Source organism: Limanda limanda, chromosome 12 (assembly GCF_963576545.1).
Source record: "Limanda limanda chromosome 12, fLimLim1.1, whole genome shotgun sequence".
In the NCBI taxonomy this organism is placed as follows: Eukaryota; Metazoa; Chordata; class Actinopteri; order Pleuronectiformes; family Pleuronectidae; genus Limanda; species Limanda limanda.
In genome coordinates, this window is record NC_083647.1 from 25409426 (window position 1) to 25433130 (window position 23705).

Below are 23705 nucleotides of genomic sequence, written 5' to 3' on the forward strand. Positions count from 1 at the left end.
TTGGCCTGATAGAGAGAAATCACACGTTAAGCTTCCGATTCTGGTCTTAAACTGGTTTAAAAGGATTATAATGAGTTTCACCGACAGGAACCAGAATATACAGTCACACAGAAACAAGTATTTAATAACCTACCGTTCCCATGACGAGTGGCAAACACACAGAAACAACACAGAACCCAGAGCAGCATGTCTGCGTCTTTCTGCCAATAAGGAAAAAGAGGAATAATAATAGAGAGTTTGGTCGGGTTGGTTTGATGTCGTGTGACCTTTGCAGTGAATAATTATGAGTCTTATCATTGACCTTTGAAGCCAAAAGCAACAGAAGATGAGTTGACAGAGTAATAAACGGCAGATTATCATGATTTCACGTTCAAACGATATCTGCACTCGATTCTTCCCCCTAATTTATGCTTGTGTAAATAGAACAAGTCGTTAAAGAGGCTGTAAAACAAATAAAGGATGATTTATTTAATAAAATTCACTCAGTTACAGTTCAAACACATATCATTTAACAGTAAAAGCATTCATCAAAACTTAAAACTTTTAACTGAAAATAAAATATCTTATAATGAGATAATCCTTTCTTATATAAATACTTTTTTTTATGTCTCACAAACTTTACAGCAGCAGTGAAGGGGAGAGTGAAGAGTTATAAGTGAAGAAATATGTAAATATGATATATACGACGTATACATGATATTTATACCATAGAAAAAATATATGTAGATTATGTACAATATGAAAAGGATATAAACAAAGTAAATGGGACGTAAACAACATATATACACCATTTAAAAATTATATTTGTACCATATAAAAAAGAAAAGCAAAATGTGAACAGGATATAAACAAAGTAAATGGGATGTAAACAACATATATAAAGTGTTAAAACTTTGTATGTGTGAGATAAACAATGTAAACAGCTCCCGGGGTCACGGGGTCACGTCAGGGGTCACGGGCCCTGACCCCAGGTGTCATCCCGCGTCACTTGTCTTCCTGCCGCAGGTAAACAAATGGCCTCCGCGGAGCTTCCCGGTGAAAACATGAGAAATGTGACGGTCCGGTTCGGACTGAAGCGACCGAGATGCCCGGAAGCAAGCGGAAGTACAACGTTCGATTCCCCCCGGTGAGTGTTGGTTCGCTTCCTTCAGGACAGCCGAAGAAAACCACCGGAGCTAACCGGCTACATGCTAACATGCTTCATGCTAAGATGCTACATGCTAACAGCTAACTCATGCTAGCGCTGGGTGAGGGAAACCACCGGAGCTAACCGGCTACATGCTAACATGCTACATGCTACCAGCTAACTCATGCTAGCGCTGGGTGAGGGAGCTCATGCTGCGTTCAGGGACAGTGGTAACTCCTGGTTGTGATCTGAAGTCTTTTGTATTTAACTTCTGTCTCGTCATGTTCATCATCTCCTCCAGCGCCATGCTTTCATATTAAAATCAAGCAATATGGACTAATAAGTAATAATAGCTTGACTTTATGAATCTGTTCACAGCTGGAGGTCCTACATGTTGAGTCCAGCTCCTCAGAGAAGAGTCAAAACACCAGCACACGTCCTGAGGGAACATTTAACCATCAGCTACTCACAGGAATTAACAAACAGGACTGACATGTGAACATTATATAATAATGTGAGGAGTATATGTGGAGAAAAGCTTTAATAAGTAGAGAGGATTGTTTTTTGTGGGCATTCTTCAATCGAGGGGATTGAAGTAACTTTTATATTTATAATTATTTAGCATAAAGATATATATGGATCACGTCAGGAGAATATAACTTTATTTAGAGAACTCCAACAGCTCTTATTATGGCGACAGCTGAATTCCTTCTGGGTCGTTTCACTCAGTTAGGAACAAACTAAATGAGACAATTCAAGCAGAGTTCAGGAGTTTACAAGGAGTTCATGAATGCAGCATCTTAACTTGTTTTTAAGGTCTGTGAGAACTTGTGTTTTTCTTATTTGTTGCAGAAGCGCATCAAGAAGATCATGCAGAAGGACTCGGAGGTGGGGAGGATCGCCATGGCGGTTCCCGTGATCATCTGTATCCTTTCAAACCTGCAGGTTCAGCACCTCTAGGCATGCTGGGAGTTGTAGTCGGCGTGCAACATCTTCTAATAATCCATATAAAACGAGTCAAAGCTTATTCTGAAAGGTTTGCTGAATGTACGATTATTAGTCTACTTGTTTGTTTTCATATTTTACATTTAAACATTAATGGGGGATTATTATTGGCAATTAAAAATCTCACTAACTCTTCTTTTCCCCAGTTTTTGTAGTTCTGTGAACCAGTGGAAGCTCCGTCCTTAACTTTAATACCAAATTTAAAATGAGACTTTAATTAAAAAGAAAGACTTCACAATAAGCAATTAAATAAAACACATCTTCATAGTTAAAATATAGAAGAAGACATGAAGTGGTAGTTAAAGTGATATCGGTAAAAACGTCCCTGCAGGCGATAGGATGTGTTCTCTGCTGAGACCCTGGGGGACACGTCCTGTGCTGACCGGTGACTGTGTGTATATGAATATGTATATGTGTGTGTGTATATGTATATGTGTGTGTGGCCTCAGTCGTGCAGCGGTGGCGTCCTGAACCTCAGAGATCAGCTCAGGCGTTGGAGATGTTCCTGAAGTCCCTGTTGACTAAGACCTGTCTGATAACTCAGTCCAAGCCCAGCACCGTGGTGTCTGTGGCCCACATGTGAGTACGCCCGCTGCGCCACCGTCACACTGCTGCGCCTGTTTGTTATCATGTGCAGCTGAGCACGAGACTGAGCTCCGTCCCCCCCGCAGCTCCGTGAGTTTACTTCACCTCATGCAGTGTTTACATATATACACTGACTGGCTGCTCCCGTGTGTTTCTGCTCCTCTCTTGAATCTGTGCCGACATTCACAAAACCCCCAAACAACTGAATCAGCATTTCCTACAACCTACAAATGGATTAACTTACTTCTGTCTTTTATTTTAGTTTGTAGTAAGAATCAGGAGCAGCGTCTGTTTTTTCAGAATATGGAACTTGAGCCGTGTGTGTACATGAAGAACATGATGTTGTTTTTCCAGGAAGCAGTGCATCGAGTCAGAGAAGCTCTTCCACTTCCTGAAGGATCTGGCAGAGCAGGCGACGTCTCCGGCTCAGAGGGACAACAGAGGCCTGAGCATGTGGCCGCTATACAGGTACCGGTGATAAAGCTTTGTTATTGATTCATCTGCAGCTTTTAATTACTCATCAATTATCAATTAGTTGATTTTATTCTTATTCTGTTTCCAGGACCAAACCAAGTGAACCTTCTGTTAAGAAGAAGCCAGATGTGGTCGACACGGTGACGAGAAGGAGCCTGGACTCAGTCTCCCACGACTCCAGCTCCAGTGTATGTATCCTCATAGCCCCCCCCCACACACACAAACCAAACAATGTTTTTTCTTTGCACATTAATATTCGAACACAGATCAGACACTTCATTATTAGGTTCTGCTTGTGTGTGGCGCCCCCGTGAGGCTGAAATGTTCATTACACTCCAGAAAACAATATTTTTACTTTCTGAGCATCAAAGAAAAGTCATGTTCTTTCACTTTAATGTTTGTGTTTTATATTTTATCATCATTATTATCATCATATTCTCTCCCCCTATCTGTCAGTGGACAGACTTTTAAATCCCTTCTCAAAACTCACCTCTTCACATCGGCTTTTCCTGTGCAACATGTTTTTATCTTTTAGTCATTCTTTGTAATCTCTTTCAATCCTTTTCTTCTAAAAGCACCGTTCAAACAAAATATATTATTTATTATTAGTATTATTCAGAGTCTGTGACTGACCTCTTCCTCTTGCAGGAGTCGGAGCTCTACATCTGTTTATGATTGTGAGGAAACAAGAGGAAACTGTTGACGTCAACATTTATGTTATTTTTTTGGGTGTAAAATATTTAAGTTATGTATGTTTGATATTTTCTTGTGATTGGTCATGTTGAGATTTATTTTCTTCTTTACTTATCTTTTTGTTTTCCAGTCGTAGAAGATGCAAACATGTGACCTGCAGCCACACTGAGCTAAGTGCTAGTTTAGCTGCAGAGCGCCCTCTTGTGGTTTCCAGTTTGAGCGTTTGATTTTTAAAGCGCTTGTAAATTAATGTTTTAAAAAAAGGAAGAAAACATTTGAAGATGAAATGTAATAAATAAAAAAATAACGTTTAAATAACTTCATTTCAACTCTTCCTGATTGAACAGATTTAATGAGAAGTTATAAGATGTGTTCACATAAATAAAAACAAACATACAGCAGTCGGTTTATTCCCAGAAACGAATCTTTTTACATCATGATCGGATCACATGAGGAATAAATAGATGCACTTCGTACTAAAAGCCTTTTATAAAATGGAAATGTACATTTTTGATGCCAAATAAAGTGAAACGTCTCTTGAGTTGCTACGCTAGCTACCTGCTGCATAAGGAACCGAAACTGTTGATGTTCTGACACTTATTAAACATTTGAATTTTCCCGCTGAAGGACCAAGCTGCTCCGATCACAGACTGACGAGAATGTGCATGAAATCAGATGTGAATGAAATAACAGAAAGTACAGTACTGATCTAGAAGTGACCGGTTCAGATCCGTCTAACATGCATCGTGGCTGAAAGCATCTTCACTACAGTTACACTTAAAGAGTCAAAGAAGTTCATTATCAAAGCAACTTTTTTTTTTTTTTTTTTAAACTTCAAATAAAAGAAAAAAACATTTATTTTTCACTCTTGCGATAATTACATATTTATAGAAGTGGAGGCCAATTTGCATTAGTGGTTCGATAAATTCTTCTTTGCTTTATTCAAATCATTTTCAATCCAGAGGCACAGTCCATTTACACTCCTATGAAGAACTGACCCAAATACTGAAGAGGGAAACGAAAAAACCCTAAATTTAAATATGTTCAGAAATTAAAAACATCTACACTCACAGACAGGCGACACACGTTTGGTCTCACCTTAGCTGCGTCTCTTTCGTTTACTCGACTTTAAAAATGGGGACGCCTGCTGCCAGAGAGAATCGAGAGGTCTGAGAATACGATGAAGACAAACAGCCGTCCGTCTTCAGAAGAGCCGCGCTCCGTAGCCAAAAGTCTGTTTGATAGCTTCGAAGTAGTATCTCTTCCAGCCCTCTTTCGTGCGCTCCTCCTCGTTGTCCGGGACGCCTCGGCAGTCCACCTTCAGCTCCGTCTCGCTGCTCCGGTCCATGAAGGTCATGGTGATCGTGGCGTAATGCTCTGAGGAGGAGAAAGAGTCGCTCAACCGTCAGTGACTAACATTCTGGTAAAGACTATTAATAACCAGCCAAGGACGTTAACCATCAAATACAACATAAATAGAATCTATTAAAAACCTCGGCACAGAGATGGAAAACATTTTTTATTTCAATTGATTCAAGGTTTTTTGTTTTTTTTTACAGAAAACTGATTCATGACTCAGCAGTTGAGGTCATTTATTGTTTTAAAAATTGTAGAATCATCGTCAAATATATAAAATGTGCAAATAATGATTCTAAAATTACCTCAACGCGTCTTTCTACTAGTAATAATCTGAGTCTGTATCTTATCAGCTTCTCATGTGTATTGCTACAGGCAGGAGGAAGTAAGAGTTGAATTTGGTTTGATTTGGACATTGAATATCGAGTCGGGCTTCACTGAACTTCACTGAGCAGATCTTTATTTGCAGCCACTCAGTTACTGAAGGTTACTTTGACTGTTTCAGAAAGAAAAGCTGCAACAAGCTTCACCACGAGAGGAAAGAACAACTCGTTCCAAACAGGCCGGTTCGGAACATTCACTGTTTTAGTCCCATTAATATATATATTCTGTCAAAGACTCAAAAGCAAAACCCCCAAAATATCCAAATCATAAGAATATCAAAGACAAATAAAACCTGCAAATGGTGATTGTCAGTTAAATGATTAATTCCCTAATTCAGTATTAGTCGCTTAAATATATTAATTAAGTTCTGATGGTTTAAATAAGAGAGAAAACAGTGTGTGTGTTAGAAAAAGTCTCCTGAATATAAAACAGAGTGAACGTACCAGAGGGCCAGTTGTTATACCTCCACTTCATTATTATTTTCTCATCAGGGACCTGGTGGCAAAAAAACGACATTTTCATTTCAGACAATATGAAATAAAAGCTTCTTAATTAAATGACCTGTGATTAATCCTCTTTATTCTCATGTTCAGAAGTTTGTTCTCACCAGCTCCGTGAATTCACCGAACACGTTTCCTTCCAGCAGACGGAACTTTCCTCCCTTCTCTCCGTCCACGGTGGCCGGAGCGTGTGTGAACGCCTGGACCATCTGCGTGAGCACACACACACATTTAATCACACGGCTGGAATCAAACACAGCTGCTGGTCGGATGAAGTGAAATCAGATCTTTGTGGAGTTTGTGTAACTTTCAGATTTTTTTTTATCTCTGAGCCTCTTTCGTTGTCCGAGAGAAGGAAGTGAACATTTGTTGAACACCGAACCAGAGCAGGAGGAGAAACTGAGGCTACATCCACATCACTATAGTCTAGTGTTAAAAACTCATCCCTGTTGCTATGGTTACACCTGCTGTCCACACAACTGAGGAGTTTACAAGCTCCTGAAACAGAAGTTTGTGAACCAGCTGACCTCGTGTCAGTCTGAAAACTGGGGGCTGTGTTTTATGCTTTCAGGCGTTAGTATTACTTCCGAGGTGGAGCTAGGAATATATAATATATGGAGGTGATTTCAGTTTGAGGACTCGCAGGTGATGCTCACCTCCTGGTGGAGGAAGACCCTGTACAGGTCAGCTGGAGACGTGAGGAACTTTTCCCTCATGCTGAATTTACAGGTGGGGATCTTGACGCCGGTGTTGACTGGAGCAGCTGTGCCGCTCGAGGAGGAAATCTGTTTTACAGAACCACAAGTAAAAGGTCAGATGAAGATCTGCAGCAGCACAGAGTGTGAAACACCAAAAGGTTTGTGTTACACTTGTTTGTTTGTCTGTTGTTTCAGCACGAACCTGAGTTTTGTTCAGCTTGGCTTTAGACTGGGACGTGGTCTGCTTGGACATTCCGTTGGCTGTCGGCAGGATCATCCCCTGAGTGAACTCTGTAAGAACAGGAGATCAAAATTTCAGCTTCACAGCAAGTTCGTCTCCATCAACTTCAGTCAAATACACAGTTTCATTATAAAACTTTATATCATAATGAAAAAAGTAGGGCTGGGCAAGTTAACTCGTTTTAATCGAGTTAACTCAAGTGATGAGTTAACTCGATTGTTTATCCGCCAATTATTTTCTTTTTTCCTGTTCTGCAGCAGTCAGCAACAGACTTTCACAAAATAAAAGCCTGACTTTCACAATAAAACAATAAATAATCAAACCTGAGTTAATGCGAGATAAAATAATTAATCGAGTTAACTCATCACTTGAGTTAACTCGATTGAAGCGAGTTAACTTGCCCAGCCCTAGAAAAAAGATGATAATGTGAAAATACAGGGTTAACAAGACTAATATCAATGATCACAGATTTTTCCAATCATATCAATTAAGTTTATACATCCAACTCATGACAAGGACTTTGTATCTGACAGTGTTTTGAATTTAGATGTTTTTCCTATTTCTGGTTGGATTTTAAAGATGGAAGCAAACCTCCATGTCTGATTCCACTCACCGGTTTTTAAGTAACCCACGTAGCTTCCCAGGACTTCACGGATCTTATCCGCACCGTTGGTTTTCATCAGGTTGGTCAGAGGCGTTTCGGGTTCGTCTTTGTTCAACGATACAGAAATCTGGACAAAGGTCACATGACAAGCATCAGCACACGGCTCGTACCCCCCCCGGTCTCAGTTAGTCACTGAACACTGTGGAACTCACATCCAGATCCTCCATGTCGTTTTCATCCGACAGGTTTGGAACTTCAATCGCTCCTTTGTACTTGACTCCTGACTTTGACTCTCCTGGTGAAACAAAGAGAAGAAACGTCAGAATCAAAGCTGCTTCTTTTATATTTCATACCTATTGTGACAAAGATGTGAAAGACGCAGGTTTTGGATCGGCTGCTTTCCTGTACGAGCCACTGGTGCATTTTTAAAAAGTGAGATATAAAGCCACAACCATCTGCAGTAGACGGGTAATGAGGTTAGTTTCCTTCCATTGTTAGAATAAGGATCAACCTCATGACTCAAGCTGAACATCCTCACAGGAACCAGAGGCCTCACCAGTCCAAGCAGCTTTCAGGTTCCACTCGTAGAAGAAGATGAGTTTCCCTTTGCGGTTGTTGATGGAGGCCTCTCCCTCCACCTTGCTGACCTCCGTGACCTCGCAGGTCCCCTCGTCGTTCTCCACGCTCAGACCCAGGAGCAGCGATTTTAACTTGTCCAGCGACCAGGTGGTTGCATCTCGCTCGGTCCTGAAGAGACGGCAGAGATCACAGGGATGAACACACACACAGATCCACACAGGTACACAACAGAAACACACACATTTCTATCCTTCTTTAAAATGTGAACCATGTTATTGCAATTTGACACTGTTCACTGTTTTGCATTTCCCTTTTTACTTCACTTGTTATATCTTTTACCTTTCATATATTTTTATATAGATATGTTTATGTCTAAATAAATGTTACTTTGTATCAATATTTGGAAAAGTGAGTAAATAGTGAGTAAATATAAATTGTTTTTTATTGTTTTTCTTATGTGTGGTGTATTTATTGTGTTTTTATGTTGTGTAAACCTACTTGGCAATGAATACCTTCTGATTCTGATTCTCACTTCATCTCCCTTCAGTGTAATGTTGTGGACGTATATTTGTGACACTTAAAGTAAAACTACACAATGTTCAACATTACATCAAACGTAATGAATTATTACATCAAGATGATTAAAGATTCTTCTTCTTTCTGCTTCTCTTCATTCAACAGTTGAGGTTTTGCGTTTGCTTTTAATGAATGAAATCAACTTATGTAAATCCAAAATGAATAAATTACAGCTCATCCAGCCAGTGTCGCTTCAGTCAGTGAAATTAATCATCATGACTCATTAGCAGATGATTCTTAGACCCATTGATAACACGATGAATTCAATAATGAATTATTGAATCAAGATGATTTAAGATTCTTCTTCTTTCCGCTTCTCTTCATTCAACATTTGAGGTTTTGCGTTTTCTTTTAATGAATGAAATCAACTTATGTAAATCCAAAATGAATGAATTATAGCTCGTCCAGCCAGTGTCGCTTCAGTCAGTGAAATAATCATCATGACTCATTAGCAGATGATTCTTAGACCCATTGATAACACGATGGATCTGGTCCCGGGAGCCAGAACCCTCCAGTCACGTTGTGCATCACGTGTTCTGCACACATTCTGTATGAAAACTCACTGACATCAACATGCGGGTCGTCTCACACGTTGTGTCACACGGACACACACGTGTTGTGTGAGGCACAGACGGTCTGTTGTGTGCTGGACTCACGACCGGAAGGCTTCAACCGCCTCAGTGCAGGCACAAGAAGCTAAAGCAGCTAGCCACACACGAAGCTAACCTGAAAGGGATGCTACCGGGTTAGCTAACAGCGGCTAGCAGCGTCAACCGAAGCGCTTTGATTCACGGGTATCGAACGTGTGACGCCGAGGAGGAGGTGGCACCATCGGGTCTGAGCAGCGGGAGGAGTTCGAGTCCACGGCAGCTGCAGGATGGGACTAGAACCAGCTCAATGTGTGTGTGTGTGTGTGTGTGTGTGGTGTTAGCATTAGCCTGCTAGCTAGCAGTCGGCGTCCTCTCATCCCGTCTCACCAGTGCCAGTTGTTGACATTAGTAGCATCGGCTCGTTCCTCCACGATCCAGCGAGGGTCCCCTTCTCCCCACTTCGCCATCGGGCCCGGGTCAGCGACGCTTGTATCGGTAACGGAGCAGGGAGCCGGTGAGTCGCCGGTGAGGTTCCCGGTGCACGTTGCTTCTAGAAGCCTCCGCTGGCTGCTGTGGTGGAAGCGACGGGGCGGTGCTCCCGCGTTAGTGGGCCGTGCGCAGAAAGTGCTGGAACCGGAACCTTGTGGTAGGCGGAGGAAGTGTCGTCCTTCCGAAGAAAGGTTCCGCGTCAAACCGGAAGTCCTTTGAAGCGGGCGCGTAGTCTGTGGCTTTAATGACCGAGTATAAAGGCATCAAAGGATTATACGAATAAAACGAATGACAGGGATATTAAGAATCATAGTTACGGTGGCCGGGAGTTCTCAGCGCAGTGAAAAGTAAGAAAACTACTTTATCAATTTTATGACAAATGCACTGCAAAAAGTTACAATACATGCAAACACAGAAACGTGCTGCACATGTCTTAATTTGCCTGTTTTCTTTGAAAAAAAAACGTAATTAATACAGCTCAAAACATTACAAACTTCTTTAAAGGACAGATTCAAATAAAATCAGTCAATTGTTAAAAATTTAAAATAAAGAACAATATAAGAACAAAAAATGCAATATAGCAGGCTTCCTGTTGTGTTTTTCCAATTGCACCCAGAGACTTTTTTGTTTGTCTGGTCATGATACACCTGTATATCGATTTTTGTGAAGATAGGTCAATGGGAACACCTTCCGGGGGTCTCGGGCTGTCTCGGGGGGCACCGTTGAGCCATTTTGCGACGCCCATTGAAAATTCCTTCAGAATACGTAAATTTTCACCACTTTCTAACTTTCTGCAAATTTTGGTAAGAAGTTGAGCATGTTAAAGCCCTCAAAAAGCCAATTCATTTGCCTGAATAATAATAATAATAATAATAATAATAATAATAATAATAATCCTTACAATTTCAATAGGGTCTCACCAGACACCTTTGATGTCTGTGCTCGGGCCCTAATAAGACCCCGACAAGATGTTTTGAGAGGTGATTTTAAAAGATGTCAGCTCTTCAGGCTGAGGGGCCCGACTGCAAACCCGCGGCCCGGTCTCCATTAGTCTTGAGCCGGGACCTAGGGACAGTCAGCACGGCCCTGGAGAGGATCTGACGCTCCTGAGCAGCACTTCATGTAGCTGGGAGCTGAAGTGCTTAAAAAGTCTACAGGAAAATCTCAAAATCAATTCTAAAACTAGCAGCTAACCAGGGACGAGAGGCTAAAACGGGCCTGACATGATCTTGTCTTCCAGCGTTTGTTAGAAGCCGAGCAGCTGCGCTCTGAACCAGCTGAGGGCGTGACATTTATTTTTGGCTCACCCCTGAATACAATGAAGTACAATCATCTGAACAACATGAAATAAAAGCATGGATGACCTTCATCTGTGAGAGAGACTACGATGTTTACCCGTTAAGATTAACATGTCAACCTTCAGATGAATCTAGACTGTCCAAAATAATATGGGAAATGTTACAGGTCGTAAAGTCAGTGAACTTTCCCAGAAACATGAGTCTTTGCTCCCACTATAACTGACTGTTATAATCCCTTTCCTATGATTTCTAGTACCTTTACATGTATGTGCCTTCTCTGAGCATTATGTGAATGCTCAAAAGTAAGAAGTAAGACAGGTGTTGTTATTTCAGATACATTCATTTTAGTAAGAACAATGATGACATCTAAAAAGTACCTTGAAGTCTAAAATGGCTGATTGTGCTGTTGGCTGGCTGCACTACATTCCATAAGCCCCACCTCCTCCATGTCAGATGAGACCTGAAACCTGAATCTGATCCGACATGAATGAGTCAAAGTACACGTCAAATTAATTTTATTTTATTACATTATTTTTTCATTTTAAGGTAGTTCTTATCACAGACATGATCAATCAATCAATCAACCAATCAATCAACCAATCAGTCTTCAATCAATCAATCAATCAATCAATCAATCAATCAATCAGTCAATCAATCAATCAATCCATTTGAAGGGCTCAATACACTATTAAAAAACGTTGGGATCACGTCATTAATCCCCGGTACTGGTCCGGGAGGATTATGTTGTTAAGTTTGTCAATAAAACTCACTTAAGTTACCTGTTATGTATAAAACGTGCTCAATATCATTTTGACTATTTAAACTGAGTGAAATCAAAAATCTGACCCCTAAACAGCGCCCCCTGCAGGGCTGGTGTCAAGCTTAATTACGGAACCTGTTGTATTTACAACATTTAAGACTAATGAGCTCTTTTTTGGTTTCCAACCAATTTTTCAATGGGTTGTTATGTGTTTGATATAAATCATTAATAGGAGGGCTGATTAGATTAATTACCGGGGCTGAAAACAAAAACCTCCGTGACAGAGGTATCATCACCAGCACTGATAATTACTGATAATCACAGCAGTCAGAGTGAAGAGTGCTGTGTGGGTGTGGGTGTGTGTGTGTGTGTGTGGGGGGTCTTGTTGTGAGAGAAATAAGACGACTGAACAGACTCGGATACACAAAGCCTCAATTCACAGTATTTACTGATTCATTATTTCAACTGCAATTTACAAGCATAAAGGGGCATAAACATAATTTAACCAACACCTTAAATACATAATCCTACAATGATGCATAAAACACATTCACTTGTTTTTTATGATTGGTGTATTATTATTATTATTGGTAGTACCAGGTAGTAGTAGTCATTAATTGAAGTTAAAAACCTGAGTACTTCTTCCACAACTGTTGTAGTGTACTGTTATACTGATGTAAAAGATCAATAATTCCACCACCACTCTTTTTTAAAATGTATTCTTATACACTGTAGTATTACCACTTTTGCAAAGTAGTTCAGAGGAGTAATCCTAATGTGGGAAGTAGCATGGGACTTATGTTTATCTGGATGAATGTACTAGGTTTGAATGTGTATTATAAGAAATTATATTTTAAAATGATATTCTAAAGTAAAGCACAATAACTGCAAAGGTCTGCTTAAGTACGGTACTGTGAGTGATTGTACTTACACAACTTGTAGTACACTTGAGTATTTCCATTTTATTCTAATTCACACTTCTACTGCCATTAGAACACAGAACTTCTTCCACTATTGCTTCTACATATTATACTAATACAAATTTTCAATATAATACTTGAAACAAAGTATTTATACACTTTGCTATTACTACTTATACAAAAACAGTTTGGAACCAGTGGTTTAATCTTTCACAGTGCATCAAGAAAAGTTAAAGAGTAGAAGTATATAGTATTATAGTAAAGTATAGTTTAGTATGGTATAAAGTAGTATAAAGTATAGTATTAAATCGAAATACTCAAGTCAAGTACAATAACCTCAAAGTCTGCTTCAGTAGAGAACTTGTATGGTACTTAGCCTACAAAGTAAACGTATTTAAGTACTATACTCAACTTGTAAGGTTACTACAAGATTACTACAAGACCTGGGCACTTCTTCCACTACCACTTGTAGTGTAATAGAGTATAGCATAAAGTATTCCCACTGACTATTTCTATAATGTAGTAGTATTACTACTTATAAAAAAGGATAAATAATCCCTCCACCACTTTTTATTGTTCTGTTTCTATTTTTACATAAATTGGAGTAAAACTGTAATGTGTCTTTAGCTGAAGAAATACTCTTTAGCAGTAGTAATGCAAATAGTTGAAGTGAGAAGTATCATACAAAGGAAATACACAAGCAAATTTCTTGAGTAAGTGTAGAACAATCTATAAGTAACTCACTGTACTAAAGCATACTTTTGAGGTAATTGTATGCTTATTGTACTTTAGTATTTAAATTCTATAAAAAAGTAGTATTACAGTGTAGAAATACTCTTTAGTAGTAGTAATGCAAATAGTTGAAGAGAGAAGTATCATACAAAGGAAATACACAAGCAAATTTCTTGAGTAAGTGTAGAACAATCTATAAGTAACTCACTGTACTAAAGCATACTTTTGAGGTAATTGTATGCTTATTGTACTTTAGTATTTAAATTCTATAAAAAAGTAGTATTACAGTGTAGAAATACTCTTTAGTAGTAGTAATGCAAATAGTTGAAGGGAGAAGTATCATAAAAAGGAAATATACAAGCAAATTTCTTGAATAAGTGTAGAACAATCTATAAGTAACTCACTGTACTAAAGCATACTTTTGAGGTAATTGTATGCTTATTGTACTTTAGTATTTAAATTAAATAGTATTACTGTGTAGAAATACTCTGTTAAAAGTAAATGTTCTGTGAGAAACCGTGAGGATTTTTTTTTTGGTTTGTGTGTAAAAGTAGATTACTACAAGACCTGGGTACTTCTTCCACTACCACTTGTAGTGTAAAAGAGTATAGCATAAAGTATTCCCACTGACTATTTCTATAATGTAGTAGTATTACTACTTATAAAAAAGGATAAATAATCCCTCCACCACTTTTTATTGTTCTGTTTCTATTTTTACATAAATTGGAGTAAAACTGTAATATGTCTTTAGCTGAAGAAATACTCTTTAGTAGGAGTAATTTAAAAAGTAAGTTTTTAAATTTTATTAACAAGTAGTATTACAGTGTAGAAATACTCTTTATTAGTAGTAATGCAAATAGTTGAAGTGAGAAGTATCATAAAAAGGAAATACACAAGCAAATTTCTTGAATATGTCTAATACAATCCAAAGTAACTCACGGTACTAAAGCATACTTTTGAGGTAATTGTATGCTTATTGTACTTTAGTATTTAAATTGTATGAACAAGTAGTATTACAGTGTAGAAATACTCTTTAGTAGTAGTAATGCAAATAGTTGAAGTGAGAAGTATCATACAAAGGAAATACACAAGCAAATTTCTTGAGTAAGTGTAGTATAATCAAAAGTAACTCACTGTTCTAAAGCATACTTTTGAGGTAATTGTATGCGTATTGTACTTTAGTATTTAAATTGTATTAACTAGTAGTATTAAAGTGTAGAAATACTCTTTGGTAGTAGTAATGCAATTAGTTGAAGGGAGAAGTATCATAAAAAGGAAATACACAAGCAAATTTCTTGAATAAGTGTAGTACAATCTATAAGTAACTCACTGTACTAAAGCATACTTTTGAGGTAATTGTATGCGTATTGTACTTTAGTATTTAAATTGTATTAACTAGTAGTATTAAAGTGTAGAAATACTCTTTAGTAGTAGTAATGCAATTAGTTGAAGGGAGAAGTATCATAAAAAGGAAATACACAAGCAAATTTCTTGAATAAGTGTAGAACAATCTATAAGTAACTCACTGTACTAAAACATACTTTTGAGGTAATTGTATGCTTATTGTACTTTAGTATTTAAATTGTATTAACAAGTAGTATTAAAGTGTAGAAATACTCTTTAGTAGTAGTAATGCAAATAGTTGAAGGGAGAAGTATCATAAAAAGGAAATATACAAGCAAATTTCTTGAGTAAGTGTAGTACAATCAAAAGTAACTCACTGTTCTAAAGCATACTTTTGAGGTAATTGTATGCGTATTGTACTTTAGTATTTAAATTAAGTAGTATTACAGTGTAGAAATACTCTTTAGTAGTAGTAATGCAAATAGTTGAAGGGAGAAGTATCATAAAAAGGAAATATACAAGCAAATTTCTTGAATAAGTGTATAACAATCTATAAGTAACTCACTGTACTAAAGCATACTTTTGAGGTAATTGTATGCTTATTGTACTTTAGTATTTAAATTAAGTAGTATTAGTGTAGAAATACTCTGTTAAAAGTAAGTGTTCTGTGAGAAACAGTGAGGATTTTTTTTTTGGTTTGTGTGTAAAAGTAGATTACTACAAGACCTGGGTACTTCTTCCACTACCACTTGTAGTGTAAAAGAGTATAGCACAAAGTAACAAAGTATTCCCACTGACTATTTTTATAATGTAGTAGTATTACTACTTATAAAAAAGGATAAATAATCCCTCCACCACTTTTTATTGTTCTGTTTCTATTTTTACATAAATTGGAGTAAAACTGTAATATGTCTTTAGCTGAAGAAATACTCTTTAGTAGGAGTATTTTAAAAAGTTTTTAAATTGTATTAACAAGTAGTATTAAAGTGTAGAAATACTCTTAAGTAGTAGTAATGCAAATAGTTGAAGAGAGAAGTATCATAAAAAGGAAATATACAAGCACATTTCTTGAATAAGTGTAGAACAATCTATAAGTAACTCACTGTACTAAAGCATACTTTTGAGTTAATTGTATGCTTATTGTACTTTAGTGTTTAAATTAAGTAGTATTACTGTGTAGAAATACTCTTTAGTAGTAGTAATGCAAATAGTTGAAGTGAGAAGTATCATACAAAGGAAATACACAAGCACATTTCTTGAATAAGTGTAGAACAATCTATAAGTAACTCACTGTACTAAAGCATACTTTTGAGGTAATTGTATGCTTATTGTACTTTAGTATTTAAATTGTATTAACAAGTAGTATTAAAGTGTAGAAATACTCTTAAGTAGTAGTAATGCAAATAGTTGAAGGGAGAAGTATCATAAAAAGGAAATACACAAGCACATTTCTTGAATAAGTGTAGAACAATCTATAAGTAACTCACTGTACTAAAGCATACTTTTGAGGTAATTGTATGCTTATTGTACTTTAGTATTTAAATTAAGTAGTATTACTGTGTAGAAATACTCTGTTAAAACTAAATGTTCTGTGAGAAACACTGAGGATTTATTTTTTTGGTGTGTGTGTAAAACTCCCAGTGCTCCATGTTGGAAACACTCTGTAACATCCAGCACCATTTCATCCATTTCCCCAGGTTTCAGCGAGCGGTCCGCAGGTTCGCACTTGTCCGGTGGAAGTGCTCTGGGAGCAGGGATCATTAGGGAGGACTCCCGGGCATCTGGCTGCTGCTGCCGGCTCCCCTCCCCCCTCGCAGCCTCCTCGCCGCTCCGCAGCAGCAGGACTCACTTCAGTTTGTGGAGCCGTGGCATGAATGATCTCATCTGAACCTGATCTCCGCTTCCCTCCGTCGACCTGCGAGCGACGGGACCCGAACCCCGACGAACACGAGGTGAGTGCGGCCACACGACGAGCCGCCGCCGGCCGGTCCTCCTCCCGCGGGCGGCGGCGGGGTTTTTTTTTTCCGGGGGAAGTTACGGAGACGAGCCGCGGAGAAAACTCTTGTTTTTCGGCTTCGAGAGGGAGGAAGCACCGCGGAGGAGGCGGTGGAGGAGGAGGTGGGAGGAGGAGGGCGCCTCTCTGGGCTAATTAGCTGCTAGCACCGGGGGTTTTAAACAAGCGAGGGACGCGGGAGGAAACCACCGGAATGAACCGGGAGCCGGACGCTGGCTCCCGGTTCCGAGGCGCCGGTTCCCCCGGTGCACGGAGCCCGTTCCGCCCGGTGGAGCCCGCGGCGGCTCGGAGCCATGCTAGCCGGCTAGCTGTTAGCTTCTAGCGCAAAATGGCCTCATTGTCGCTCGGCGGCTCCGATGCTGAAAAGACAAAGCATGCGGCAGTGAGGGCCAGCAGCCCCGGGCCGAGGCTCCCCAGGCCCCGGCCTCCCTCCCCCGGCCACACCGACCCACCACACACACACCTCGGTACCGGAGGATAACCCGGGTTAACCGGAGCCGCCGTGTTTTTAGTCTGAATAGTGACTTTAGCCCGGGCTAGCGGTGGAAGTGCTGGTTTTCAGTGCAGTGGGGGATGGGTCGTGCTAGCAGCCATTGACGTAAAGCGAGGCAGCTAGCATGGATCAGGACGAGCTGTGGGTTCGATTCCCACAACTCTGGATCCAGCACATTCACACCTCAACCTCTGTATTCTGTTTCTTTATCAGAGGAACATCTGGATGTGTGTGAGCTCCTTCACCTTCCTCTTCCTCCTCTTCTCACGCAATCCCTTCATTTCCTGATCTCTGAAGTTTGAGTTCACAGCAGCAAAGTGAGGTTCAGATGAAGGATGAGTTTAATGAGCAGGAAACTTCCATCACTAGTTTAAACAGGACAAGTTGTATTAATACACAGACAAATTAATATTCCAGTTTGTAATGTTTAATGGAACTTGCTGAAGGTTCTTTCTTCACTTTCTGGTTTTATTGTTATTTCAGGTTATTGGTGTTTTGTTATTGACATTTTGTTCGTTTGAATGTCTCCATCAGTTTTGGGAAATTGCTGCAAATTTATTCATAATTCGTTGCGAAATGCAGAGCTGCAACTAACGCTTGTCATTTTTTATCCTTTTTCCTTATTGATCGACGTGCAAAATTATTCTGTTGATTACACGTTAGTTCTGTAAAATGTCCCATGAATCACGGGGACGTCCCAGGGATCAAAGTGATAGAAACCAACAAATATTCAGTTTTTAATAGTAAATGCATAAAAGGTCAAAGTAAAACACCAAAAGCAACAACTTGTCTTGTGTTAGAAGCTGGAACTTTATCACAAGTGACAGTTTTCCCTTAATATTTTGTATTTAAACAAAAAGAAAAACACATAGGAAGGATTAATAAACAGAATAAAGAAGCAGTATCTGTGATTTTTGGATATTAATGTCCTTCCACATATTTGGAGTATCTCTGGCCCTGTCTTGAAAGCAGTGTTAGTTACAGGAGTTGTATGATGTAACACTCGTCTCCTACAGATGTTTGATGGCAGCGATCCAAATCAAAAGCCATTTTGAGTCGTATTTCTTACAATAAACACAATTTAAAACCCTGGCCAATAATCTGTAGATTTATGGTATCTAGAAGTAATTCCAGTTTTTCTAGATTTAACCGCAAAATGCTGAAATATCGGGGGGTGTTCAGAAGCATTGATCAATATACCTGTCAAACAAATCTCATGTCCCACATGTGTTTTCTCTTGTGTGTGTGCAGTGTGTTCTCTCTCAGGATGTCGCTCTTCCTGCTGCTTTCATATCACACTTTTCACCAGTTGTTTTTCCTTTAGGGAGATAGTGACTCTCTAGTGACTCTTATTTAACAGGGACCAGCACCACACACACACACACACACACACACACACACAACACAAGACGACTACACATGTCCATTTCTCAAATTGTTCTCTCACTCTTTGCATTTTAGATGTCCCGGGGCACCTTTCCATAAATGACTTTTTTCCCCCTATTCTGTCCACTGTCAGGAAATGTAATTCTATGCAAGCGAGGACTCAGAGACCTCCCGACTCCCGAGTGTCCGTTAGCTTCTCCTCCCTTGACTCGGGTGTGGATTGTGACTTGTTGAAAATGTGCTGCTGATTTCGATCCACTCATCCGATCAGTCGGGTGAAGACAGGAACTTCATCCTTCTCTCTCATTCAGAGAACTCTAGTGTCTAGTGTGTTCCTAATAATTAGGAACCTGTCGTGTAAATGTTTAAGAATATGGTGTTGTTTCCCCGGCCGTGACACTCGTAAATGTGTTAATTTTTTAACATGCTTTCGATTTATTGGCGTTCGTTTTTTTTTTGTGTGTCTGGTTTTCATGAGATTTAAAAATTGAAAGAAAAAACAAATTTCTTCCTTGTTGGTTTGCAGATGATTTGTGACATTAACCTCAGTGTGGCGTGTATTTAGCTTCTTCCTGGTTTCCACAGACGTGTGGATGGTTTTTTGTGTTAAACTGTTAACAACTCTTTTATTATTATTTTTCTCTACTTTGCAAACCCAGATGCGTTAGAGTCCCCAAACATGTGTGACAGATATCTCTTCATTGTACCTTTTTGATGACACTTTTTGTGATTTGTCTTTCAAATTTTATCAGCAAAAGAAAGTGGAGTCCCCCCCCACCCCCCCACAGGTTTTACACTGAGGAGCCGGGAACACTGCTCACTATTTTTTCTGTCTGATGGAACATTAAATACCACTCAGATCCCAGTCTCCCAGTGTCACTTGCATCCCGTTCACGTTGGGAGTCCCAGGGCTTTTTACCCGCTAGCACGAGTGTTGTTGTGTTCCTGTGAGACATCTGTGTGTGTGTGTGTGTGTGTGTTCGCCGTGGTGTGTAACGAGGAAGTTGACTCCGCTTTTCTTCCCCTCCTCAGTGAAGAGAAAGTGAAAATCTCGTTCTGCTAGTTTTCGCAGCTCTCTGTGTCTGTGTGTGTGTGTGTGTGTGTGTGTGTGTGTGTGTGTGTGTGTGTGTGTGTGTGTGTGTGTGTGTGTGTGTGTGTGTGTGTGTGTGTGTGTGTGTGTGTGTGTGTGTGTGTGTGTGTGTGTGTGTGTGTGTGTGTGTGGACCTGGAAACCTGATATCACCTTGTACACATTAGCGGTTCCCGGTGGTACAATGTATTGTGACTATTTTGAATGCTATATTATTTTTCACATTTTCCCACTTTAAGCACTTTATTGACGAGGATCTCTTTTTGATTTTCTCGACCACAGGTGGCAGTGGAGAGAGTGAGTGCACTGATCCTGTGACTTGAGTGCTTGTTTTTTCCTTGTTTTCTGACAAAAGGTCTCTCTGGTCTGTGCTTGACTCTGATGCAGCGTCCGTATTTAAGTCGGTAACCATGCTATTTTCGGTGGCTCAGTGGTCTGTTAAAAGTGTGGTTGTTCCCGCCCAGCAGGAGTCTGGCTTCAGACTGGCCTGAAATGGGCAGAACTGGTGCTGAACAAAAGCTGCTTGTCGCTCGTACAAAAGTACTTGAAGCGTTGCAGCCGGGACCGAGCTGCGTTGCTATTGCCTGTGCCTCTCCACAGGAAAGGTATAGCCAACTTTAAAAAAACCAAAAAACAACAACTGTTTACTGTAGTTTACAAAGAGTTACAACCTGTAGAGCTTGTTTATACAGCAACAGAGCTTAAGTGAACTTGTTTCTTTAATCCCTCGCAAACTGTTTGTGTCTCACAAGCTTCAAATGCCGTTAATGATCCAATTCACATGTTTTCATAGTTGAAGATTTAAAATACTCGTTTCAAAACCGGATCCTTCTTCCGATGCAAAAAAACCGTAAAGATGAGTTTTTAACGATCTGAACATTTTCATCCAGAAGTGGAATCTGACAGAACCAACAACAATAGAACAATCGAGATTCTATATAGAGAGCAGATGATTATTATCGTAGACATGGATTTAATATTTCTGTAGGTAATTAACAGCTGAGGATTTTAATAACATGTTGTTTAAATGACTGAGAAGCCTTGTCCTCTTTGACCTGAGACTGATGATTGTTATCACGTCTGAAACGAGATACACACACACACACAGCTGCTGTTGTAGCAGATTGCAGAGCTAGCTCCCTCACGCGCACACACAAGCACCACTCCACGTAGCCTCATGACATCACACGTGTACAGCGTTAATCACACGGTGCTTCCACTCTGACCCTAGCTAGTGAAGTTCAGTACATTCACGTGTGATCAATTCTGTCGCCGGGTGTCGTGGTTGCGTGTCTGACTGTGTTCTCTTGTCTCCTCACATCACCAGAGAGACAACATGTTCCCTAAGGGCACCAAGCGCAAGTTCTCCGACCCGGGGGAGGAGCCAGTCTCCGGCGCCGACCAGAGCCAGGCGGCGGCGTCGTCTGCGGCGGCGGCGGCGGTCCGGACGCTGACGTCCTCGTACAGCCTGCAGCGCCAGTCGCTGCTCGACATGTCGCTGATCAAGCTGCAGCTGTGCCACATGCTGGTGGAGCCCAACCTGTGCCGCTCGGTGCTCATCGCCAACACGGTGCGGCAGATCCAGGAGGAGATGACCCAGGACGGCACCTGGCAGATCATGACCCAGGCGCTGGCCGCGGCCCAGTGTCCGGCCGACCGCCTGGTGGCCACGGAGGTGCTGTGCCGGCAGACCGACGCGGCGGCGGCGCAGGCCGGCCAGAGCCCCAAGCCCTTCTCCGTGGGGGGTCTGGAGGAGGGCTACCACGCCGAGGAGGAGGTGGTGATGGAGGGCGACGTGGAGACCGAGGTCACCATGTCCACCCTGTCGCCGGTGTCCCCTCAGCTGTCCTCCGCCTCCTACCTGGCCGGGCCCTTCGGCATGGGGCCCTGCTGGGAGGAGGAGGACGAGGACGCCGAGTGCGAGGAGGAGGACGAGGAGGAGGACAGCGAGGAGTGTGCGTCGGAGGGGGAGGAGGGCGAGCGGGACGCCCTGACCGCAGACTCCAGGACAGGGGAGCAGGTTTTTGGGACTTTTGAGATCAAGCACCCGGCGCCGCCCCCGGACCCGGCGCTGGAGGAGCTGTTTTCCGACGTGGACCCGTCCTACTACGACCTGGACACGGTGCTGACAGGCATGCAGAGCTCCCCCAAGATGGGGCCCTACGACCTGCTGGAGAGCCTGTCCTCCCACGGGCCCACGGCGCTCAGCTCCAGCTCGAGCTGCAGGTCGGACCTGAACGAACTGGACCACATCATGGAGATCATAGTGGGCTCCTGAAACCCAACGTCCCTCCGGCCCTGCACCGATCCCACAGACTCTCGACAGGACCTATGCACATTACACGTGCACGTTCTGTCGGTGGTGTTGCTTACACACGGACTTTGTTGGAGGCGGGGGGGGGGGCGGGGGGTTTGGGGACAAATTGGGAAATTAACAGCAAGCCAAGTAGAGCTGGGGACCGGCTGCGGGAGAGGGAGTCCGTCTCCTCCGAGTCGGGTTGGGGCCTTCGTTCGTCTTTTACTGAACAAAAACAATTGGCGCTTGAGGAGTCGAGGGTGAAATCAATAAATTTGGGGATTCACACGCCCCCCCACCCCACCCCCCCCCCCACCCCACCCCCCCCCCCACCCCCAACGCCGTTAGTTTCCTACCCTGTCGATGAAATCCAAAACCCCGCGGCACCCGCGAGAGGGCAAAGATAAATTACCTATACCATGATGCATTCTTATTTACGTATTTTCCATGTTTACGTCTGTCATTCATTCTGTCATAACTAGCTCCTCCCTCTGGTCGTACTCTCTGCCATCTTTTTGTCCATTTCTATTTATTGTTACGTGGACTGAGGAACAATTCATCACACTACTACACGCATCAGAAACCAGAACAAATTGTAAATCCAAATCTATGAATCAATGCATATTTTCCTAAAGATTTGAGCAATTATGAATGGAATATATGTATATGTACGTATGTGTATATAGAAATATATTTTTTTGCATTATACAGCTGGGGGGATTTTGCAAGTATCATTTGATATTATTATTGTTTTTGTTCCCTCCCCGGGATTTTTAAAAATTTTAATGTAGCCAGACTCGAGACAGTGTCTTCCCATGGTTTGGTATAACAAGTCAACTGCAGCAGGTGTCATGGTCACACGTTCTCGGCGCTGTTCTGTCATTTCCTCTAAAGCTTTACGTGGGCGGGGACTCTCCGGCCGCCCATTCGTCCTCTGGCGAGTTTCACACGAGTCAGCGGACGAGTGGAAGTTGGTTTCCTGCCCTTTTTCTTTTCTTCACAGATCTAATAACAATAATAATAGCAGCTTTTTTTTCTGAAGCGCTTGGAGAAACCCCGGATGATAACTGCATCAAGAAGCCATATTTCTTTCTCTCATTTGTTAGAACTACAACAGATGAGGAAGTCTTTGTGTTAACCCATCTAATTTATTGTTGTTTTATTTATTGTATTTATTATATCTAGGTACAGACATGCCATATTGACGTCATTGGCCCGATGAAATTATATTTATCCAAATTTCGCCCTCCGCTTTGAATGCAGTACCTATTTATTCCTCACTTTTTTTTTTTTTTTTTTATTAGTAATAACAACAACAACAACCGGGTTTCTATTCAAATCACTATGCAGCTCTGTCATACGTGTTTCAAAATGATTGTATGCGACTCAAATGTCCTTTAATTCCTTTATGCAAACAGTTGCCTTTCTCCTAAAGATGTGGAAAATCAAATGCATTTTTCCAAATTGTTCCTT

At 41.0% G+C, this 23705-nt stretch overlaps 3 protein-coding genes across 3 annotated transcripts; 2 read left to right on the top strand and 1 right to left on the bottom strand.

The window, feature by feature from the left end:
• Positions 1–1006: 1006 nt before the first annotated feature.
• On the top strand, positions 1007–4159 carry LOC133015280 (dr1-associated corepressor). The gene is made up of 6 exons (XM_061082442.1): positions 1007–1126; positions 1979–2051; positions 2617–2710; positions 3071–3184; positions 3279–3378; positions 3839–4159. Exons 1-6 carry the CDS (start codon positions 1085–1087, stop codon positions 3863–3865), a joined length of 450 nt encoding a protein of 149 aa, XP_060938425.1. The 5' UTR covers positions 1007–1084; the 3' UTR covers positions 3866–4159.
• Positions 4160–4215: 56 nt separating this feature from the next.
• ahsa1b (AHA1, activator of heat shock protein ATPase homolog 1b) lies at positions 4216–10000 on the bottom strand. Its single transcript, XM_061082441.1, has 9 exons — positions 9799–10000; positions 8223–8413; positions 7879–7961; positions 7676–7793; positions 7024–7112; positions 6780–6908; positions 6231–6332; positions 6067–6118; positions 4216–5260 (listed from the first exon to the last, which is right to left on the bottom strand). The coding sequence occupies exons 1-9, from the start codon at positions 9876–9878 to the stop codon at positions 5088–5090; spliced, it is 1017 nt and encodes a 338-aa protein (XP_060938424.1). The 5' UTR covers positions 9879–10000; the 3' UTR covers positions 4216–5087.
• Positions 10001–10116: 116 nt separating this feature from the next.
• cdca4 (cell division cycle associated 4) lies at positions 10117–22322 on the top strand. The gene is made up of 3 exons (XM_061082546.1): positions 10117–10247; positions 16652–16906; positions 21264–22322. The coding sequence occupies exons 2-3, from the start codon at positions 16829–16831 to the stop codon at positions 22212–22214; spliced, it is 1029 nt and encodes a 342-aa protein (XP_060938529.1). The 5' UTR covers positions 10117–10247; positions 16652–16828; the 3' UTR covers positions 22215–22322.
• The last annotated feature ends 1383 nt before the right edge of the window (positions 22323–23705 follow it).